Source organism: Gekko japonicus, unplaced genomic scaffold, assembly GCF_001447785.1.
Source record: "Gekko japonicus isolate JY-2015 unplaced genomic scaffold, Gekko_japonicus_V1.1 scaffold3480, whole genome shotgun sequence".
In the NCBI taxonomy this organism is placed as follows: Eukaryota; Metazoa; Chordata; class Lepidosauria; order Squamata; family Gekkonidae; genus Gekko; species Gekko japonicus.
In genome coordinates, this window is record NW_015169281.1 from 88150 (window position 1) to 112083 (window position 23934).

The 23934-nt window shown below is 44.0% G+C and overlaps 1 protein-coding gene across 1 annotated transcript in view; it reads right to left on the minus strand.

Annotated features, from left to right (window-relative positions):
- Window positions 1–23934, minus strand: part of PPFIA4 (protein tyrosine phosphatase, receptor type, f polypeptide (PTPRF), interacting protein (liprin), alpha 4) — a 79552-nt gene that overhangs the window by 27626 nt on the left and 27992 nt on the right. The window contains 10 exon segments of the mRNA XM_015416567.1: window positions 419–445; window positions 2192–2254; window positions 3467–3667; window positions 4545–4626; window positions 5271–5364; window positions 7520–7686; window positions 8979–9112; window positions 18622–18657; window positions 19453–19693; window positions 22242–22447. Of these exon segments, the coding sequence (XP_015272053.1) occupies window positions 419–445; window positions 2192–2254; window positions 3467–3667; window positions 4545–4626; window positions 5271–5364; window positions 7520–7686; window positions 8979–9112; window positions 18622–18657; window positions 19453–19693; window positions 22242–22447 (1251 nt within the window).

Here is a 23934-nt window from a genome sequence, read left to right on the forward strand (position 1 = left end):
CTCTAATATTTTAAAGAGGCTATTCATTGACTATTTACACTGAGGTAGCTCCACTGTAGTCAACAATCGTAGGATCTATGTTACAATTTGGAAAGCAGCTTTGAAGAGTATGAATATATGTTATGAATATATGTTATAGACCTGGCAAAATTATGCATATACTGTATCAAGAGTACTCATGAAAAGTTTACACAGAAGGCACAACAAAGGAAAAGAGCAAGACGGTTTAGAAGATCTCTGAATCTGCCCTCCATCTTTCAGTGATGCATGTTTGGGAACTTAGGGAAATAAGTATTCAAAAAAGCACAGTAATATAAGCTTCATAGAGTCACTTCAGGTTTCCTGGGTTCTCCCCACTCACACATCTCCATGCTCCCAAATATAGTGGACATGACAGAAGATAATGCAAGAATCTCACCTGTGCCCAACTGCCCTCCTCATTGTCCTAAATGTAACAGTGTAGCATGTCAACAAAACAATAGGCAAAGTCAGTTACCACTACCATACACGGACTGAAAATACTTCAGATACAAAAAGAGGACAAACACTTGTGACAAAATGTAGACAATGCAACAAACCAACCGGATATTTGCACACAGAAGCTGCACACAACACCACAGGCATGAGAAGTGCTTCCATTTGAGACTCCTATTCTTTACCAAATCAAACTGTGGAATATCATGCTCTGATCATAATTCTGGGCCTCCAAAGGCTAAGCTTAAGAAACCTGGATCTACACTAGCCACAAAAGGGTTTGCTAATGGACCTGGAGAAAAATGACCTGAATCAATAGAGACTTAGTGGGATATTATTTACCGCCATGCTATGAAAAGCTTCACCTGCCCATTTCCACATATTAAGCCTCTATTAAAAGGGACAGGCCATTTTTCTCCATGGCAGTTGACAACCACAGCATCATATGACACCAATGCATGCTCTCTGCAGTTCAGGCAGATGGGTATGTTCAAAACACACAGATAAAACAGTTTTTGAAAGAGCAACAGATTCTATTCCAAAAGGGCTGGGCAGTGGGAGTGCAGTGTTCCTGTAAGTGACTCTGGGCTAATTCCTAGTAGCTACATATTACATTGGAACATGGGCCCAATGTAATTCCTGGGGGAGGGGTCAAGGCTCAGTGGCGGAGCATCTGCTTGGCATGCAGAAGGTCCCAGGCTCAGCCCTTCAGTGAAAACCGGAAAGGATCAGGTTGTAGGTGATATGGAAGATCTCTACCAGAGTCCCTGAAGAGCCACTGCCAGTCTGAGTAGATAATAATGATTTTGATAAATATAAGAAGCTTCATGTGTTCATGCATCCAATATGCTATTCATTCTTCTCTCTAGCCTTGCACAGATGAAGGACTAAGGATGGGCATAAACTGGCTGACAAACTAAAGTTCATCACGAATTTTGGCCAGTTTGTGGTTCACAAAGGGATGTTCACAAGCTGAAGCACCGCCATGAACTTCCACGAATTTTGATGCAGTTTGCGGCAGTTCATGGAAAACAGCTGAGCCATTTAAACCACTGCTTTCTGCTCCCTGCAAATAGCCATGGGGAGCAGAAAGCAGAGGTTTAAACTTTAAATGCCTCACTAACCAGTACAAACCAGTTTGGTTTGAGAACCAGCGTTATCAGTTTGTGGTTCAGTTTGTGGTACAGTCACAAACCAAAACAAAAAATGTGGTTCGTACCCACCCCAATTAAGGACCTTTGGCCTTCGTATAGAATGCTTTAGCAAGAGAAATATGCCTGTACTTGACTTCCATTAGTCCCAAAGCACAAATACTGGCTTGGAGTACAGTCAGCTGCCAGACTCCTAGAACTTGGATGCTTCCCCAAAAAGAGCTTCAACAAGAACAACTAAGTTACCATACACAAAAACAGGTTTTCTATTAAATAGGTCATCTGTATCCAAATTGAAAGGGATGCAAATTGAAAGGGACGCAATTGCTACTGCTGACTTGAAGCTCAACACTTGCGGGCCCTGAACAAGAAGAAATTTCTTTTTCATACAGGTAAATCATTTGGCTAGACTTACAACAGCCTCTAATTGTGGGCATGCTATACTGTAAAAGGTAGATTGCAATATTAATTCTCAAAAAGTTTTTTTTAAATGTGAAATGTCATCCCTGACAACTTTGCTAAGGATGAAATGGACACTGAACCATTATTATCCAAAGGACACTTACCGTTTTGGTTGAAGTTGCCATAGTTTCCATCTCTTCATGTGTGACCCAGACATTTCCAGATGACTACAGAGAAAGATCAGACAGGTGAACAGGTGAGGAAGGAACTTGTCATTCAAGCATTTTAACTTGAAAGCCATCCTAATTTAAGCCTGTGTTGATATGTAGATAAAGATAGTTTTCAGGGGCTGTCGTAACAAAGGTACTATGAAAAGTCATTCCAATTTACCCTCAAGACAAAGATCCTTAGGATAATAAATTTTGATGCTTTGAATGATGATCACTTTTCTCCCTGGTGGTAGGGATAGATTACCTTTGGTTACATTTCAAAGGAACAGAAGTGATGGAAGCCTCCTCTAGAACTTCATGACAGCAGCAACTATAACCTCTGTTTTTGTTTCCTCAGTTTCTTGCTTGTACACTATTTGCCCAGCCCTACATTCTTGATGGCTTCTAATTATTGGCCGCCACTCCCACCTCCACCTGCCCTACATTCCTGCCTTGTCTTGAGCCACCTCCTGTTCCTTTATATCAGGGTTCCCAAACATTTTAGAGCCTGTGGGTACTTTTGGAATTCAGACATAGCATGGTGGATGCAATCACAAAACGGTCACCATGGGGGGAGAATGGCCGTCACAGCTTACCTTCAGCAACATAGAGAAGATCCTTGTGTTGTGGTGGCAGCTGCTGCCAAAGCAACATTTTAAAAAATCTGCACAGGCAATCAAATCTCCAGTGGCCATTCAGAAACCTTGCTGGGCAAAAGCTGCACCTGTCCATACCCAGTTACTAAAAACATTTGATGGGCACCAGAAAGGTGTTGGCGGGCACCATGGTGCCCATGGTCATCACAGTGGGGACCCCTGATTTAGAGCAATGAGGGGAAATTAGAGATCAAATACATACGTTTTGGCAAGCGAAAAGTCCAAAGCAAGCATATGAGTTTTGCAGAGAGCAAAGCCTTCTTCAAATAAAGCCAACAGAGCTGGTGGCCTAGATTCAGGCTACTTCCACTGATCATGGGAACAGCCTGACATAGAGGCACTGCTACCATCTTATTTTAAGAACCTCACACGAAGCACAGGGCTTACTATGCTCTCATTGAGAAGAGATGGGAAGCAAGTCTTCATCAGAATGCTCGATGCTAGCCTTTGTGTCTCACTGAAAGGCTCTGGGATTTGGGTTTTAGTCCTTTACATGGTAAGGGAAATTAGTAACAGGGAAGCAGGAAAGCAGGGAAGATCTGTTAATCTCAAGAATGCAACATGCAATACTTACTGTTCTTGAGGTAGGAGGAGCTGAAGGACTTGTAAGAGACACCATTTCTTGAATGGCCAAACGCAGTTTTAACCGGTGAAGGGCATTACTGATGCCAATCTCTCTCTGTATCTCTGTATCTGATAAGGCAGACATGATGGCACCACTCTTTACATTGGCTCTGCAGGCTGCAACATACCAAGCAGGCATGCCCACCCAAAGCTGCAACAAAGAAAACCACAGATGGGATCATGCACACTTTCACTGGTTTAAGGAGGTACACCAAGTCATTAATGTTCTCTCCAACTTTTTCTTAATCTTGAAGGAGATAATTTTACTAGGAGAAATGAAGGCAATTAAACAGAATGTTTTTCTCATTAGTATATTTTATACTCAATTTGAAGGAAATTCTTGTAAAGAATGGAATGTTTGCAGCAGATTAAACGTGTAACTGATATAGGAAATGGGATTGCACCTAGTGTTCATATGTGAACATTTTTGGCCAGGAGTTGCCAAAATATACACACCCTTCTTCATTGATGTTTGCAGCCTGTTCCCTTTTTTTGATCAACCGGGGATCACACAGTTAGTGTGATAATGTCACAATGCCACATAGTCAATCAGATTTGGCTATGTGACATCTCAAAGGTAATTTGGAATAAGGTTAATGCTTTCTGGCAACATGAGAAATGGCCTTTTGACAGGGCTGCCAAAATTTTGGAACTCCCACCTGAGGATGATTTGTCTGTCTCCCTCTATCATTGTCTTCTCCCAGTGGATGAAGACTTCTGTGTTTTGTTAGGTGTTCCCTCACTAACTCTTATTAGTCCTCCTCTATGTTTATGTATTTATATGTGTTTATGTTTTGTTTTCAATATATATATAGTAAAGTTTGGGATGTGTGAATGTTCACCACATTGGGCACCGAGTTGGGTGAAAAGGCGGCAGAGAAATGTTTTAAATGAAATGTAGTGCCTGACTGCTGGTGTCAAGCTTGGGCACTTTTCACAGTGGATGAAAGCTTTTCCATTTTGTCTCAGCCCTAGAGTTGAACAAAATAATTATTGTTAATAATTTGTAGCTCTTGAAGTAGTCTTACCTCCAGCCAGGACACTACAGTTGGGCCATCCCACTGAGCAAAGGGAATGCCCTTTCTTCGAGCATCTTCCAAAAGCTCATGTCTGGAAGAACAAAACATTAGAAGAGCTCTGCAGGATCAGTCCAATGATCCATCCAGTCTAGCATACTGTTTCACACAGTGGCCAATTTGGAGGCCAAACCAACCTGGCATGGAGGCCAAGGCCTTCCCTGATGTTGCCTCCTAGAAGTGGTATGCAGAACTTTATTGCCTGTGCTAAGCATCGGAAGGAAAGCCTTTGGATTTTGGCCTCCATCACTATACTAATACTACTATTGTGCTAAGGGAAAAAATCCAGGTTCTGTACCACTGGAAAAGCCCTCAGAGACACACAGAAAGATCTGGACAGATGAGCTCACCTGTAGCTAATCTCAAGAATTTTTTCTAGCCATTAGCTATGTGGACAGGAAGTCACTGAAAAAGGAAGGGTTGTGAAGCTTTGGAAAGCTACCAAAATATATTAAGCAATCTTTCCTTGTAATGTGTACCTGCAAGGAAAGCATGGGCATACATAGGATAAGTGTCCTCCAACAGTGTCTCACCTGAACTGAGATTTCATTCTAGAATGCATCCCAGAATGTTCTGCAATGGCAAAGGGATTCCATGGCCAAAGCACAGAAGCTCTTCAGAAATGGGTAGGATATTTAAAAAACCTTTCTGAAAGGAATCCTGAACCAGCACACTCACTTTTTTTTAAGCCGTCGGTCTTTCTCTGCTTGGGCTCCCAGCTTGCCAAGACCAAGAGTGTCCTGAATGTTAATCTCTGAATCTGTCAGCATAACTGAGAAATGTAAAAGACAGAGGATTAGACTAGTGGATTCTGATGACCCACAGAGCTGGAAATACAAAGGGAAACTCATATACTGAAGCAAATCTTTGTATAACAAACACTTTGTATCATGTTTTTCAGTTGTTGCACTCCCCTTGGTATCAAGAATTTAGTTTTTTTCATGAGTATAATGAGCTGCACTTACACATGACAGTGGTATAGAAAGTATTCTTAGTGTAATATAGTGTGCTGGAGTAGTGCTAAAGATCTGATGCTTCAGGGTATGAGCAATGAGAGTTTCATGGAGTAACTAGTAAGGAATTTTATTTTATTAAGAGTACCATATCACTGTGCATTCCCACAAATATGTATATGGCGTTTTATTTTTAAACACTGTACATAAAAGCAATATTATTTCTGAATCCTGTACATGGTGCCACAGAAAGCCCTGTGTTGACATGTGCCTCAACACCCACCCTCTCACCTCCTCACTTTATTCAACACTTCCTTCCCAACTTCCCAGCTCCCTCAAACCTTTCCTTTCTTCTACTTCTGTTTTTTGCTTGTTCCAAGTGTTACTATTGTATGTATCTAGGCCTATTGCTGAACTCATTTTCAGACAGCTGGCACATGAAACTGGTTGCTTTGACAGGATGTTACGATATGGCTGTCATTTTCAGAGAAACAGCAACTCTATACAGAAGGGAGAAAAGCAATCACTGAAACAACCTACTTGGAGGGTTGTTTTTTTGCCTATGGGTACAGTCTTCTACAAACAATTCAAAAGGCCCATGCTAAAACCTTCTTTCTACTCTATTGCTATGACCACATTGCTATTGGATTTCAGTATTTGCCCCTTGTGGCTTTGCACACCTTCAGTTTGCCAGTCCTTATTATCACAACCTTTCATCCTATCCTCCCTCTCTTACTCAAGTCTGTTCCCCGTAAACGTGTCTACCATCAGCCTCTTTTGGGCAATGAGGCATGTCCTGGATACTCATCTGACCCTTTCCAGGAGATTCACAGTGTCAGTACAGGAAAACTGACTTATTTTCCAATTCTGACACTTCCAATTTAGTACTAAGGAAATGGGGAGCTGCTATTCCCTCTTTGGCTAGGTCTCCTGTTTCTGTCACTGTGTTTTCCTCTATATCAGGCTTGAAAACTTAGTTTATCATCAAAGCTATCTTCTTTATCCAGTGCTCCTCACCTTCATGATTTACTTTTGTGGCACATTGATTTTCAAGGGACCTAAGCACGTGGAATGATATAGTATAGCCCAATCTCATCAGATCTCAGAACCTAAATTGTGTCAGTATTTAGATGCAAGAGCATCAAGGAAGACTTTTTTTAAAAAAATCCTTAGATTTGTATCCCGCCCTACCCCAAAGACTTGGAGAGGAAGGGAATGGCAAACCAACTCTGCTTAATCACTTGCCTTGAAAACCCTGTGCAGTTACAACTTGGTGGCACTACACACACACACACACAGAGATGTCTTCAGGACTGCATTGTTTGGGTTTAATGCCTTGTGTGTACCAACACAGCTATTCTGTGCTGAACATCCCTTTTCCATCCATCCATCCATCCTCTATCCATCCATCTATCTATCCTCTATCATCTATTAATCCATCTATCATCTTTCAATCTATCATCCATCCATCCATCCTCATACAGCTATCGCCTTAAGCAGAAATTCACAGTCCTAATTTTCCAAACCTTGTTCCCTCCTCTCCATTTGTGCTTTCATTTTTTATTTATTAACCACCTCCAAGGAGTCTTCAGCAACAGTAGGATCGTGGCAACTAAAAGACGAATGAATGTATTGTGGCATAAGTTTCTGAGAGTCAGAGCTCACTTTGTCAGTGTTACTTCATGCATCTGCCAAAATGAGGTTGGGCTCCTGAAAGCTGCAGCCACACTAAATCTGTTATCCTTCAAGGTGCTACAGCAGATTCTAACAAGGTTCCCCCTCTGGAGTAGGAAGGAGGAAGATGATTATTTCTTAATGGGGGGGGGGGAGATTTAACTGGAAAGCTGCTTCCATAACTACTTTTCCATTCTACTAAGGATGTTCAGAAGTAACACTCTATCCAGTGATGTCACCTGCCCACAGACATATGGGAGGATAGCTTTCCTTTTACATGGGTAAAAGAAATTCACAGACCTTGCCCAATAGTACCTTCTCTGCCCATCTGCATCAAGCGAGCTTTCTCTTTCTTTCCAAACAAGCGCCCAATAGAAGATTTGATGCCTTTTCTCTTGGAGCCTTTGTGCAGAGAGTCCTGGCTGCTGTTACTGCTGCTGGGATTACTGGCCTGGTCCTCCATAGAGCTAAAAGATGTGAGGGAAGGAGCCAAAGGTTAGGCTAACAATGAAGAACACAGTGAAGCAAGATTAGCTTCGCAGAATTAATACTATTTCCTCTTTTTACCAAGACATTAATTATACTTTTTGCTGTGTGAAATGAGTCTTAAGATCCCCAGTTACTGAGTATTCATGTACAGAATCCTATATAGCAATCAGACTCCTTTGCAAGTCAGCCTATTTGTTCCCTTTCTTCTTCTTGAACCATTTTGCTGTTATGGGTGGAAGAGGTGCTGTTGCAAAGTGGAGAGGGAGGGTAAGGCAAGAGACAGTGGAGAACTTGCAACCTTTCACACTGAGGAAAGCCCCTAAATGTCCATTCCCTTTAAGAACATAAGGGAAAATACTGTTTTAGGAACTAGATAGGGGGATATCACTAGTTTAGACAGTATCTTGGTGTCATCAGTAGTCATTACAGTCAAGAGCCAGTTTGGTGTAGGAGAGCCAGTTTGGTGTAGTGGTTAAGTGTGCGGACTCTAATCTGGGAGAGCCGGGTTTGATTCCCCACTCCTCCACTTGCACCTGCTGATGTGACCTTGGGTCAGTCACAAGCTCTGGCACAGCTGTCCTTGAAAAAGAGCAGTTTGTGCCAGAGCTCTCTCAGCCCCACCCACCTCACAGGGTGTCTGTTGTGGGGAGGGGAAGGGAGAGGAGTTTGTAAGCTGCTCTGAGACTCCAAGTGAAGGGCGGGGTATAAATCCAATCTCTTCTTCTTCTTCTTCAATTCCTCATATTCATCTCAAACCTATTTGTATGCCTAGCAGTTTAGAAGTACCAAATGTTACTCTTAGCAGGCCAGAGCCAAGAATGAATATAAGTAAACAATACAACAATGCTGAACACCAGCCAGCACTTACATGCCCATTCAGCTACTGTCAATTTTAAGGTCACAATTCCATACAATTGGATATTTCAAGTCACAGAGTCTGCATCAAACCTGTGTGCTTGGGAAGTCATCTACAAAACCTTATTTAGTGCATAATTAGCTTACTTTATAAACTGCATGTTTTAATTTCATTGCTATGTAATGGAAAAGAGGTCAGCTGATTGTATCCATAAAGAGACTTCCACTTCCTGGTACCAGTTCTTCTTTCAGTCATCAAAGAGCAAGATTCAAGTCAGCAGGAAACATTTGCAGATGTTCATCATCTATGCACTTTGTTCTGATTCTCTTTCTATAACCTATTCAGTAGTGTAGTTTACATCTGGCCAACGAGTAGGCATATTCCCTCTTCATTTCCCCTGCCAGACCCCTATACCTCTTGCCTTCCTCTTGACTCAGTGCAGGGTGTCCAAGCTTCTCCAGCCGTAGAGTCCTGGGTGAGGAAGGAGGAGAAGTCTCACATTTTATGGTGGTTTTATCTTCTCGACTCTCATCCCGACCAGCTGGTGACTGAACAGATAAAGCAAGGTCAGAGTGCAGACTCCTGCCCATATACCTCCCTCCCATCTCTAGCAGACTCACCAGAGGCATAGCTCACCTGCCAGTTCAATTAAAGAAGAAGTGGAACAGGGCCACATGCATTCAGAATGTCACAGGGGTTGCTGATCACTGTATGCCCTAATCCAAAGGCCTGGATGACTGAGTGACAATTATCAGTGTCTTTTGGGGTGACGTAGCCCTAATGAGAGGGAATGGAGCCCAATAACAGCAGGAAGGAGGAGACAGGTTGTCACCTATCAGCAACAAGCAACAATGAGGAGAGCAGATGCTCCCTTCCCAAGGACCAAGCCAAAGTGTGAGCATCACGTAGCACACACAGTATGGGTTACTCTTTGAGTCTAACTAATCTTAACACTCTGAAGGCAGGAAAGTGTTGGCATCATGTAGATGAGCCTTGTACATATTTCTCTGCTTCATCTGGTTCTTGTTCTATTGGATCCAGAACAGCTTTCCATTACTATAAGGGTCATCCTTGAATTACCCATATACAATAAGGTTTCCACTCACTGGATTGGGGGCTGGCAGTATCCTGCCTGAGCCAGGGAAATAGGACTAAGCTGCACAATTCAAGCATTGGCAGGATGGTGCTCATATACTCTGGTGCACAGTTCCTTGGCAAAAGTAACTGAAGGGGCATGCTTAAAGTACACCACATGCATAAAGCAAGTAGGGAGAAAATATGTAAATAGAAAGGGAACATATGTTGAAATAATGCATTGCTCTCTCAGAATCTGGCCTGAAGCAAAGCAAAAACAGGTTGCTTACCTGTAACTGGTGATCTTCGAGTGGTCATCTGTGCATTCACACCCATGGGATCTAGTGCGCACGCGCTGGATCGATCAGCATTGTAGCAAGCTCTTTTAACTGATTTTCGCACCCAGCCCTTGGGCATGTGCAGGAACCCCACTGCGCATGCCCAGAGGGGAGGGCGCGGACATCACGCCAGTTCCTTCAAACCGCCGCAGATCAACCCCTATTGAAAATGTAGAAGCTGACAGCAACGGGGAAGGAGGGCGGGTGGTGTGAATGCACAGATGACCACTCGAAGATCACCAGTTACAGGTAAGCAACCTGTTTATCTTCGACGTCGTCTCTGTGCTTCACACCCATGGGAGATTAGCGAGCAGTGGCCTACCTGGAGGAGGGTGTTGGCAGGTCCTTTACTGCGTAGCTGAAGATAGAATGTGATGTCCCATGTTGGTATTAGAGTTTTTGCGGATGTCTAAGGCGTAGTGCCTGATAAAGGTGTTAGGCGTGGCCCACGTAGCGGCTTTGCAAATGTCCATCAGGGGCACTCCCTGGAGGAAGGCAGTGGAAGCTGCAACAGCTCGAGTTGAATGAGCCCTGATAGGGCCGGGCAATGGCTGTTTGGCAATGAGGTAACAGAGGCGGATGAGACTTGCAATCCACCTTGAGAGACGCTGAGCCATGATGCTGAGCCTTGATGGTGCGTATGAGACGAATAGTTGGGAGTCACGTCTCGCTGGGCGGGTTCTGTTCAGGTAGAACAGGAGCACACGCTTCACATCCAAGGTGTGTAACAGTCTGTCCTCTGAGGATGTTGGAGCCAGGAAGAAATCCGGGAGGAAGACCTCTGCCTGTAGGTGGAATTCTGACACTACCTTTGGCAGGAACGAGATGTCAGGTACGAGGCAGATGCCGTCTGGCAAAAAGGACAAGTATGGCATGTCATTCCTGAAAGCCAGTATTTCTCCAACTCGCCTTCAGAGGTGACAGCAACCAGAAAGGCCGTCTTCCACGACAGACATTTCATATCGCAAGTTGCGAGTGGCTCAAAGGGTTTCCTCGTGAGCTGGCGAAGAACTAGAGGAAGGTCCCAGGGAACGACAAGAGTTTTGACAGGAGGGTAGAGATGCAATAAACCTTTTGGTGTAGTGGTTAAGTGCGCGGACTCTAATCTGGGAGAACCGGGTTTGATTCCCCACTCCTCCACTTGCACCTGCTGATGTGACCTTGGGTCAGTCACAAGCTCTGGCACAGCTGTCCTTGAAAAAGAGCAGTTTGTGTCAGAGTTCTCTCAGCCCCACCCACCTCACAGGGTGTCTGTTGTGGGGAGGGGAAGGGAAAGGAGTTTGTAAGCCGCTCTGAGACTCCAAGTGAAGGGCGGGGTATAAATTCAATCTCTTCTTCTTCTTTTTTTAAAAAACGTTTTGAAAGGGGATGGGAAAACAGTGTGCATCTGTCAACTTGAACATGGTAGGCCGAAAGGGCGGCCAAATAAACACGTAACGATGAGTGGGAAAGTCTCAAGTCAGCGAGGGATAGGAGGAATTGGAAAACTTTATCGAGACCCGCGGAGGTGGCTCGAGGGGCATCATCACCAAGGGAAGAACAGTACCTTTGCCATTTATAATGGTAGCACCTTCGCATAGTAGGTTTTCCGGCGTTCAGTAGAACGTTCGCTACGCGGGTGGAAAAATTGTTGACGTCATTCTCCACGCTGTCAATTTCAAGCGTGGTACGTCGTGATGTAGCAGAGGGGAGTCGGACAGGAAGAGGAGATTCTGTGCTGGAGGGAATTGGTGGTATATCCCTGTTGACAATTCGAGGACGGTCGAGAACCACGGTTGCCTCGGCCACCATGGGGTTATCAATATGCAGTTCACGCTGTCTTTGACGATTTTGCGGACCACTCTCAGAAGCATGGGTAAGGGGGGGAACAGGTAAAGGAGGTTCTTGGACCAAGGATAAAGGAAACCGTCTCCTAGAGAATGTGAGTCCCTGCCTCCTCGGCTGCAAAACAGAGGACATTTTTTGTTGGTTCTGGTGGCAAAAACATTGACTTGGGGAGCTCCCCACCTGTGGAAGAGTGGGAGGAGGTAGGTTGGGTTCATTTCCCACTCGTGGAGACTGAGCCCTGCTTGACTTAGATGGTCTGCCTGCACATTCATGTGTCCTGGGATGTGCGTGGCTATCAAGAAAATGTCGTAGGTGATGCAAAAATCCCATAACTGGATGGCAAGGTTGCAGAAACGTAAGGAGACCGTGCCTCCTTGCTTGTTGACATAAGCGAGTGCAGTGATGTTGTCCGTGAGGACTGTAACACATTTTCCCTTGATCAGTGGTAAGAAACTCTTGACAGCGAACTGCATTGCAAGCAGTTCCAGGAAGTTTATGTGTCGACCTTGTTCGTGGGTGTTCCACTTGCCTCCCACACACATGCCCATCATGTGAGCACCCCAGCCCGACAGGGAAGCATCTGTGGTCAGAGTGATTTGGGGTGATGGAGGATGGAAAGGTGCTCCCTGGAAGAGATTGGAAGGGACAGTCCACCAAAGTAACGAGTCTCGTATGTTGGGAGGAGGGGTTAGGAGGACGGTATGTGCGTTTTTCGTTGGGGCATACTTGCGGATAAACCACAGTTGTAGACGACGCATCTTTAGTCTGGCAAAGACGAGGACCAACGTAGTTGCGGCCATGAGGCCGAGAAGCCTCTGAATTTGGAAAGCCATGACTGAAGGCTGGGTAAGGACGACATTGGTTAGGGAAATGATGTCTGCCGCTCTGTCTTGTGGCAGGTAAGCCATGCATGTCTTGGAATCCAGTATAGCACCGATGTACTGTAGTCTTTGGACTGGACGCAAATGAGACGACGACAGGAGTAATGGGGTTCTGGTGGAATTGGATACGGTAGCCTCGGGTCAAGATGGATAGTACCCATTCGTCTGAGTACCAGGAGCCAATCGTCAATATAGGGGTAGATGGAAATACCCCTGAGATGGAGAAAGGCTGCAACGACAATCTTAGTCTTTGTAAAGACCCTCAGGGTGCTTGACAGGCTGAATGGCAGGGCCGCATATTGGTAATGCTGTTGACCAATTGCGAAGCGTAGGTATTGGCGGTGGGAGGGGTGGATGGTGAGGTGGAAGTACACATCTTGGAGGTCGAGGGTGGCCATCCAGACATGTTTTCGGAGGAGCGGCATAATCTGTTGCAGGGACACCATGCGGAAACAGTGGTAGGTCACAAAACAGTTCAGTGCCCTTAGATCTAATATGGCTCTTCCAGGAGAGGTGGGGAAGGGGGTGTGGAGACGACGACAGGAGTAATGGGGTTCTGGTGGAATTGGATATGGTAGCCTCAGGTCAAGATGGATAGTACCCATTCGTCTGAGGTGATATGACGCCAGGTGTGAAGGAAGGGTTTTGCACTGACTCGGTGAGAGGGAAGTAAAAAACCCTGTTTGGAGGGTTTTGCCTGCTTCGTGCGAGAAGAGTTTTGCCCAGATCCAAACCGTGGTTTTTGGAAGGTGGGTTTTTGGCCTCCTGAAGAAGTCTGCGGTCTCCATTGTCTGTCAGGAGACTGACGACTTGGGGTACGCCTTTGCCAGGGCCTGGACCAGGTGTGAGGACGGTATTGTTGTCTCGCAGAGGAGCCAGGAATGTCTCCTCAGAGCTATTGCAGAGGCCATCGTTCCCGAGGAGGCGTCTAGGGCATGTTTTGAAGTGCTGATCATCTGTTTTGCCAACACCATGCCTTCCTTTTGAATAACTCTGGCTGCCTGTAGTTTATCTTCAGGAAGTTGAGTTAGGATTTCAGAAAACCTTTCACACAGAGTGTATTGTTATCTGTTCATGCAGGCCAAGTAATTTGTGGTTTTCACTCCCAACGCTCCTGTAGAGTAGAAGCATCAGCCAAAGGCATCCAATTTCTTACTTTCCCTGTCAGAAGGTGCAGAGTGAGTTCTTTTAGATTTGGAGGAGGAGGTTACAACCATAGAATTTGGTTGAGGGTGGGAGAATAAAAATTCAGCTCTAGTTTCCTGGACTCTGTACATGTGCTTCAGGCATCTAGTTGACACTGGGGCTGATGAAGGCTTCTCCCATGGTGCCTTAGCGGCTTGTAGAAGAACCGTAGACATAGGTAATGCCAAAGTGGCAGAGGGATCGAGCTCTACGATATCAAAAACTGCATCAGACACTTGAGGGTGTTGTTGGACGACCGAGAGGCCTAGAGAATGGGGCATTCTTTTGACGAGATCTGTATATGACGTGAGATTGTCAGATGGGGATATGGGTAGATCATCAGTGACAGCCTGATCAGGGGACTTATGGTCAGGAGAGGTATGAACCTCGGAGGCTTCGGTATCCAAATCCTCTTTCACAGAGTCAGAGGAATCTTGGTGTGGTATTTGGACCGGAGTGACCTCAGTTTGATTGGTTAATGGTTTAGGTGGTACGACTTGGGGATTTGACGGACGACTAGGTTCCGGATCGTGGTGGGAAGGGTCGTCCTCAGGAGGACGCAACAAAGATGCCAAAGGTCTTGACCTGTAGGGCGACCGTGATCTGTGGGCAGAGTGGGACGAATAACGATCCCAGTCAGATTATCCCACCGGAGTCAGCCATGGCATGGATGGTGGATAACCCCCATAAAGATACCTAAGCTGTCGTTGATCCCAAGACAGAGGTGGGGGGGTAGAAAGACTCGGGGGGATCGACTTCTGGACCGTGGACGTCTCGGTGACAAGGCGGCAGCCTGCCTTTGAGAGTAGTCTCTGTAATCCCGGTCGTCGATATCGACAGATTGAACATGCAGACGTGGAGGGTGACGCTGCGTGCTGTTAGAAGTACATCGATCCCGACGGGAATCGATTTCAGGAGCCTCCGATACCGTCGTTGTCTGCATGTTCAATCTACATCCATCTGATGACTTAGGAGCTCTACCGTCTCAATGTCGGAGTAAGGACGCTCCAATTGGTGTATAGGGGAGTCCAATAATTGAATGGTCGGTATCAGTGGAGGGGCTTGGGCCTCCGGTATCGATACTGCCGTTGGAGCGGGAGACACTTTAGGGGCATCACCCAGTGCAGACACCGCTACCTTCCCCTTCTTTGCCACCTTAAGGGACTTAGAGGAGCCCTTCTTTGCAGACTTGTGCGCCTTACTTGGTTTGGCCTTCTTTTTCACCGGCGTGGAAGCAAAGGATTGCGCCTTCGATGCCAGTGGTTTTGCCTTCGGTAGAGCGGTATCGGAAGAGAAGTGGGCGGCAAGGCCGGAACCGTCGATGTCGAAGGCCTCTCGGAGTCCATCACTGTGGAAGGATGCAACGCCGACTCAAGGAGTGCCACTTTAAGGCGCGCAGGTCTATTTTTTCGTGTCTGGTTGGAAAAGCGAGCGCAGTGGCGACAGGACTCAGGTCGATGAGACTCTCCCAGACAAAAAATACACAGGGTGTGATGGTCTGGTTTAAAAAGCCCCACTTCTTCTCCATAAAAATAACAGCGAAGAAGACAGAAGGGGTGAGGGGGGGGTAGCCTGAAGGCCACACTGAGGTAAACTGGCAACTTCCCCCTCAGTTGTAAAATAAAGTTTTTTGTTTTTTTTAAGTTTTTAAAAGAACAAAGAAACACTGAAGAAAAAAGGATAAAGTGAGGAAAAATCCGAAGAGCCATGAGGCAAAAGCCAAAAAAGCAAACCGATCAGACCTATGAGAAAGAGATATTTCCAACACGGCGGTAAGAAAGGAACTGGTGGGATATCCACGCCCTCCCCTCTGGGCATGCGCAGTGGGGTTCCTGCGCATGCCTGAGGGCTGGGCGCGAAAATCCGTTAAAAGAGCTTGCTATAATACCGATCGATCCAGCGTGTGTACACTAGATCCCATGGGTGTGAAGCACAGAGACCACATCGAAGATCCTCTGTTACAGTCACAATCGTCATTACTAGTCATTTCTTAAGATTTCTACTTCTGTCAGACTAAAAAAAGAAATAGTATTCAAGAAAAAAAAATCCGTTTTGGCTTCCCCGGCTGTGCACAACATTCTTTGTAATTCAGTAACATTTAATGCTGCAAGTAGAGTCACCCAAAGCACCTAATCAGAGATACAAAACATGCTTCCACAAACACCATAAGACTCGGCCATGTGAGAAACTGAATGCTACAGTTTAAACAGGAGACTATATTCAAGCTTATTTGTACTGAGCACATCACATGCAGGTATGGAGGCTGAAGGCAGATACAGATAAAGCAAAGAAACAGGTGGAGGCATGCAGGACCTGGCAGTGTTATGCTCACTGCTTTAGACAGCAGGGTTGTGACTGTGCTATGAATTGTGGAAAGTGGGTTTTGAATGCTAAACCAGCAGTTCTTGTAGAACCCTAAGGGTTAAAGAGTCGGACTCGACTGTGCAACTGAACAACAACAACAAAGGGTTAAACTACACATTAAGCAGGAGATCTGAATGTGGATCTCCTGTCATTTTCCTAAAGATAAAAGTAGTGTGTGGAGGGGGGGGGAGTTTAAAGGCTTCCCCAAGTAAATTCCCCATCCCTCAGATCTACTGTTTGCTCCAAAGGGAGAAGCATACAGGTATACAAATATGACAGGTTTACTGTTTCAAACTCTCACTGAAAGGAGAACTGAATTTAAACAACCACTCCAAATCCTATCTGAGTACTGGGACAATGCAGAATGACCTGGAAGGGAGACATGCTTAATTCCTTGCAAGTGAAAGACTGCAAGGGTATCAACTCTTTCAAAAAAAGGCACAGGCTGTACACACTTAACAAATCTCAAAATTTATTTTTTAAAATTCCAATTTTCTGTTCTGCTGAAGAAGAACCATTTTGGTTCTCAGTCTAGATGTGGAACTTCTGTACTCCACATCTTTTCCTGTCCATATCTTTAACAACTTCTCACACTTCACAGCTTTTAAAAAAATCTCCACAGTCCTCAACTAAAAAACCTACCCGCAGTACACATATGGATCATATAAGTCTTACATTATTGTCACACAAATTGGGGCTTCCAATTTCAGACTGAATTTTAAGTGCAGATTTCTAGACCTTCTGGCTTTACAGCCATGCAAGCAAAATTCGACAGAATATGTGGAGACTGTTCTATATCGATGGGAGGAGTACATGTGAGAAAGTACTGAATCACCAATATTGCATGCATACTAAAGCCCACTAGCTGCTGTACATAGATTAAGACCCTCTAAACAAAAGAAAAACTTATTTTAAAAGTCTAATGGCAAGGTAGGTGGGAGATGTGTTGTATGTCATCAGTGATGTAACAGGCCCTAGCCTAGAGATGATATATTTACAGATATCATTGGACGCACGAGCATGGCTATTTGTCTTCTAACACAGATTAAAACAGTTCTGTGTTGAAGATGGTTTGTTACCCACAAATCAACCTGGATGAAAGCCCTGGATGAGAAACCGATGGAAGTTGGAATGTTGATTGATGATATTTTTGAGATGGGCAAAAATAAAGCATTTTCTTTGATCAAAAAGTGAGTCCTGGAAACTGACCATAGTAGTTTGATTTTCAGAGCCTGCAGAGTATGCTCACCCATATTTTTTGGTCTTTTTTACCCAAAATCTTTACCCCTCACATGTACTATTTTACCATTCCATGTTAAGGCAGAGCTTTTTTGTTTGCAAGACTGAACATTGTACCTACAATGGTTTTGCAAGGGAGATTTTTGAATATACCATACATTACCAAAATTTCCCCTTGTGGCCTTAACAGGATTGATACATCCTTTCATGCCCTGCTGGAATGCAGATTTTTTGAAATTATCAGGGATTACTATATTAAGCCTTTATTCAACCAATTGTTCCCCTATACTCCAGAAACCCTGGCTCTTTTGCTCAGTGATAAGGATCCTAAGACCACTCTAGCAATTGCAAAATTTGTCTCAGTCCTTTCAGCCCTTGCATCTAAAAAATAAGAAATAAGTGTATTCTGCTGCTCAAGATTCATAAATCAATGAGCTTCTAAGGGTACAAAAGGAAAAGGAAGAGATGATATATTGCCCCATCACATTTCACACAACACTCCAAATGTCATTCCAATTCTAGAAAGGGATCACATTCTCTTTGCAACAAAAGTATTTTGGTTTGAGTAAAGGGAAAACATGATATCTCTGCAATAGAACTGCTGTCTTAAGGAAAGACCTCTGGATTGTCTGCAACGACTGAACAACAGCTGTACATTTACTGCTGAACAAAGCACTTGTCTAGAAAAGTCCTTAGGGTGTCATAGATGCATATATAGGATAGAAAAGGCAGCACATGTGAAATACTAGGTAAACTTTTATCTGTCTTAACTGCATATCAGAATGGTCCACTGAGCAATTTAACTTGCCTATGCATAGCTTCTTGTTACTTTCAGCATAGGTGTCTTCTACAGAAGAGCTGCTAAGCTGCAATGTCCAAAAACCCAACTTTACCATGAGCATGAATCATGCTGCTGTAAAGTTGGACTTATATGGGATCTATAGATGAGTCTGGGACATCCCCCGCCCTTTTTATAGGAATAAATTTGGTGGAAGCTGTTTAAAGACTGCAACTAGCATCCCAACTTTCCACAATACAACCAGCTCCACATTGCTAATGTTCTAAAAGTGCTCAACACTGTTATGACAAGTTTAGCAGAGGAGCAGAAGGGTTACACACCAAAGAAAAGGAAGAAACAGACAGACTCACAAGCAGTTTTCTTCGGTGTTTCCTCAAGTCACTGGGCTGTCAATGGCAGGACATGGAATGGATAAAAGTTAGCCAACATGAAATCAGGAAACAGAAGGCAGAATGCTAATATTGTTTTAATTAAAGTTTTATTAATTAAAATATTTGAATGCTGCTCATGGGAAAGGCTTGCTACATAGACTTGACATAATTAACTGTATCCACGTGAATGAGGACTTCCGAAGGCAGTTGTGAGGAAACACAGGGCTTTTTGTGTGGAAACACAGGACTTTTCCACACTAGGTTTTGATACTGCACATCTTCTTAACTGCATGAGGTTTTCCTCTCCCTTACAGATGGTTACATGAGCTCGTTGCTGCTCTCCCCAGCTTTTTGAAAGTTTTCCCCATGTTTTTTCCAGAGAGCCTCAAAGCTGGCTTTTAAAATGTTGCAAAAACTAGAAGATCAGCAACCAGCAAACCAGACTCATGTCTGATGAAGGGAGCTTTGACTCTTGAAAGCTTACACCCTAAAAATCTTGTTGGTCTTTGAGGGGCCACTGGACTAGAATGTAACTCCTCTACTGCAGACCAACATAGCTACCTTCTGAAAATATCAGCAAACCATATGGTCTGTAAGGAAGGGGGGAAACCCATACATTTAAGAAGCTGAGCTGCATCCAATACCCAATGTACAAAAGCCTATAAGAGTAACTTTTAAGAGCCTGAGGGAGGACTATGTGACATGGCTGCAGTATATCCAATTATTCTACGGAAGGTATAGTATACTATTAAATAACCCAGTTGTCTTTCTAGTCTGGTTTATCCCCCCCCCCATCCCTTTCCTGCTTACCAGGGTCATGCTGCAGATTCGATCAAGATCTTGAGCTGCACTGCGAGAGGTGAGCTTGGGAGTGGAGCGCCCACTGATAGGAGGAGATGAGCTGGCCAAGGACAGTGCAGTTAGGGAGGTGGGGATGGATGCTCTCTTGCGCAGTTGTGTTAGATTCAGGGCCTCCATGCTACCACTGGTGACACGGCTCTGTAACTGTTCAGCACGCAACTCTGTGGACTCTTTTTCCTCCTGGATCATTCTAAAGAAGAATATGTATCTCAGCACTGCATCTTCCAACGTATCCTCAATACAAGCACTACTTGGAATTATTCCTCTCTATTGTTCACACTATAAAAGTATTCAAAGTATTAATAAAAGAATTCAAGAGTTCTGGGCACAAAATCCCCAGCTGACAGACCAAACCCAGAATTCAAATATCACCCAGAGAGCAACCATCTGCCTTTCTTCTTCCTGATATGTTATTTATTTTCCAGAAAGTTTTTCTAGTTCTTTGACTTGTTAGCCTGCTGACGCCTTATATGGCTTATAAACTGTATAGCTGGACTGTGCAAACTGTGTGCCAGGGGAAATGGACTGCACTGAGACAATGCCAACTTACTGGACGGAAGACATGTGCCCAGCCAAGGGAAACCTTGTACTGAAGCAGCATGTTAGACCAGACGTGGACCCATGGAACACCCGATTCCACCCATCCCTGCATCCTCAAGGACACTGCAGACCCAGGTAGATGACAAGCCACTCTCCCTGATCCTGCTCACACAGAGATTCAGCAGCAGTTCCAGAAGAGAAGCCATGCTCAGTGACAAGAACCAGGAATATTCCTGCCCAGACGCCAAGAAAAACTCTCTTCTACAGCATGCAGGCATCCCCCCCCCCTCACATCCTCAGGTGAAGCATGTATGCAGCCTCAACCTACACAAGAGAAGCTTCTTCTGTGATAGGATTAGGAAGCAAGTCTGTCTGCCAGCCACCCATCTTGATGATGCCGCTGTTTAAACATCTGGTTGTTGAATCAATTACCGACGATGCTGCCAGACTGTTAATCCTTTCTCTCCTTTAGTCTACCTTTCTCTCTGAGAGATGTTACTATTAGAGAAACAGTATTTCTATTGCTCAACCAGTAATCCCATTCTCATGACCCATCTGGTTTTTTCCAGTATTTCCAGAAGGACTACGTGACAGAGCAAAGATCTGCCTTTAGTCAGTTTAGGGTATAAAAGGAGAGAGAGAGCCACCCCATCTCTCTCTCTGCTTCTCCCCACCACCACCACCTTGCCCTGCCTCATAGGTTCCATCCTAGCGCCGTTTGGAACTTTCCACATGCTGTGCTTGTCAGAACACGATCTCTTCCCTTATTGTCATTCTATTTTTCACTGCAGATTCTACTCACAGGCTACAGCATCTGGACAGGTACGTATCACCCCTCGACGAAATGCCTGCTAATGCAAACGTCTCTATATTTTTTCTACCTTAATTTCCTAGCTCTGTATTGTGTGTTTTGATTGCTTGATTTTATATTTGTGTGTGCGTGAATATTCCCTTAGTATAAAAAAAAACTAGTGATTTTCAAAGACCTAGTCTCTGTGTCTATTTCTGGCACTTGGATAAAGTGGGACTCTGGTATATAAAGGTCATGATCCTATAGTTATGCCAATTGCACATTAATATAATTCCCCAACCTTTTATTAAAGAAATATAGCAATTTGGCTAACAGACTAGAGCGTGCACATCTATGTGGCTAAGCAGCGTGGTCCATGTTCAGGTGCAAGTGTAGGAGTTGGGCTAGAACATAGTCCTTCAGATACCAGTAGAAATTCCAGTTTTGTATCAGCCACTCTTTTAGGCACTCTGCCATCCCTTACGTGTAGCTCACATTTTAAAAAAGATTTTCAAATCTGAAGTGCTAGACAAGAAATCTTTTTATTACAAGTTGCGATCAGATGTGTTCAAATTACTATTATCTGGGCTCCATTCAACATATTTCTTGCCCATTTAAAAAACTCAAGGTAACATTAATTACAATAGTAAAATAGTAACCAAAACCACTCCAGTTCTTATTCTGTACTTCCTGTCGTGTCTTGTAACAAAGTTTTTGTGAAGTTAGCAAGTTTCCTGTGTTTCAGATTCTTGATGTATAAAAGGCTCAGTTACTATCAAATTCTTGCTATGGACTCACAACTATGAGACTGAAGAAAGGATAGATTATTCATTTTTGTCTAACAACAACAATATCCCCTCAGAGCACATCTGAATGGTGCAAGGATACACTTCTGTTTGGCACAGTGTTGGTTCAGTACTGAGACAACATTAGTAACCTGCCCCTTAGACTAGAATGGTGTTGGATGCCCCTATGTGGCTGAATTATTCTGAGGCAACTGGATTTCCTTTCCACTCTCCCTTCCAATCTTGCCAACATTTGTTCCTTTGTTTGTAGGTTTCCAGAGAGAGAATGCTAAAATACTGCATTTCTTCATCCTTTACATATTATGAAGACTTATGTTTTTTTTTTAAATTATACTGTATTTTAGAGATCTTCAGAAGGATGAGACTAGAGAGGAATGAAGAGCTTGTACTTTCTATTACAAACCCATGGCTCTTGGATTTTGATCCAGTCACACAACATCTATTCCTGAGTTTCCAGGTTGTCTGAAGCCTGTTTAGAGCATGTTTGTTCCCATCTCAGTGAACGTTTCACATTCCCAGAGATAAATTACACAGCTATTTGCTTCATGAGCATGCATGGTCTTAAGTCAATAGCATATGGGCTGGACTGATGCATTTCATACCTGATCTCCTCATTGATGGCATCCAGCTGTTCCTGCAGCATCATGGCAAGGGTCTGGGCATCAGAGTGACCACTAGGAGAAAGCATGTCCATAGAGCTAAAGACTGTCTCCCGGTCATCCTCATCAACATCAGAGATCTCTGGATCACTGTCAAAGGAGTGAGCTGTGGTGGCCAAGACCCCACCTGGCTGAGCAAGCTCCCAGTCCTGCACACAAGAAATCATAAGATAGCTGACTCAGAGCACCACCTCTCCACTCTCTGTTACAAGACAAAATGTTACAACCATGCTCAAACATCAATATGGAAGTGCCACAGGAAATGATGCCATTTTTGAAAGCTGTGCCATGCAATCTCAATTGGCCTGTGTTGAGATTGTGCTTTAGAAGAATTTGGACATGGTCCAGCGAGGATTTCCTGTCTCTGAAAGACGTGCAGGCCTTTACATGGATTCTATCAATAATAGGAAGTGTCGTCTCCCAGCCAACTATATACCTAGTTAGCTACCTCTCTTTTCCCAGCTGTATGTGGTATCTAGGCCAGGTGCAACATCAGTCAGACAAGGGGCCAGGCACACCTATAGAGATAGCAGTGAAGCAGGAGAAGAAACATCAGCCTTGTTCTTTGCTACTTCACATGACTGACCCAGGTTGGAAAGTGGCAACCTGGGTCCCTGTTAGTAAGAGGGCCACAGATACATTCTTACAATAAATTCACAAGGAACAAAAATCTGCACAACTAGAATTCACTTTGCTGTTTCAAGGATTTTATAATGCTTATAAACTGTACTGGCATTTTGTTTTGCTAGGAAGACTGTTTTGGCCAATATATTTTGGGTTTCTCATATTTAGTGCAGTCTGGGCATTACTTACCAAATTAAATATGGAGTAATACAACCGTGACTAAAAATTATATAAATGCAAGTTTCAGCAAATGCTGCACTGCCTGTCATAAATAATCGTGGCTTGTGTTCTGCTTTGAATCCTATCACTTTGTTCAGCCAAGTCTGAAGCCTTCCTCGGATGTAAGAGGCTCTTCTTCCAACAAAGGAAGCCTCCTTAGGCTGGAAGAGTTTAAATTTGGCTGAACAAACTGGTAGGATTCAAAGCAGTAAAATTAGGCATAAAGGTGAATAATACAAAGCCACAATAAAAGTAGTATCTAGATACCAAAAAACCCAAACTACACACTAGAGTACTTAGCTGTTGATTCGCTTTTTTTAGCCTCCGGCTCACACATTTTTGTCTTAGCTCAGGAAGGATGGCTACAGAGCAAACTAATTTATGCAGTAGCCAAATTGCTTGCTCACAATTTTAATGCCAGTAGCTCACAAAGTAGAATTTCTGCTCACAAGACTCGACAGCTTAGAGGGAACATTGGTCTCTGTTAGTGGGCAGGTGCTAAATGTTTGCTGATTACATCAGTGGTTGCAATTTTCTCAGATATTTCCATTAGCATCACAGCAGGAAAAAGCTGCAGATAAAATTCCCTGCTACAATCAAAGTCACTGATATTCTGTTATGTCCATGGTTTGTCAGCTCTATACACAGTGACCTCTTTACACTAGAGTTTAACAGGTAGTACCTCATTACTAATCAACCTTCTTCTACCCTTAAAGAAAACAAATTCACCAAGGCCTTTGCTAGTAACTCCTGACATTGTATTTTTTTATAGTATATTTAGTAAACAAGACTG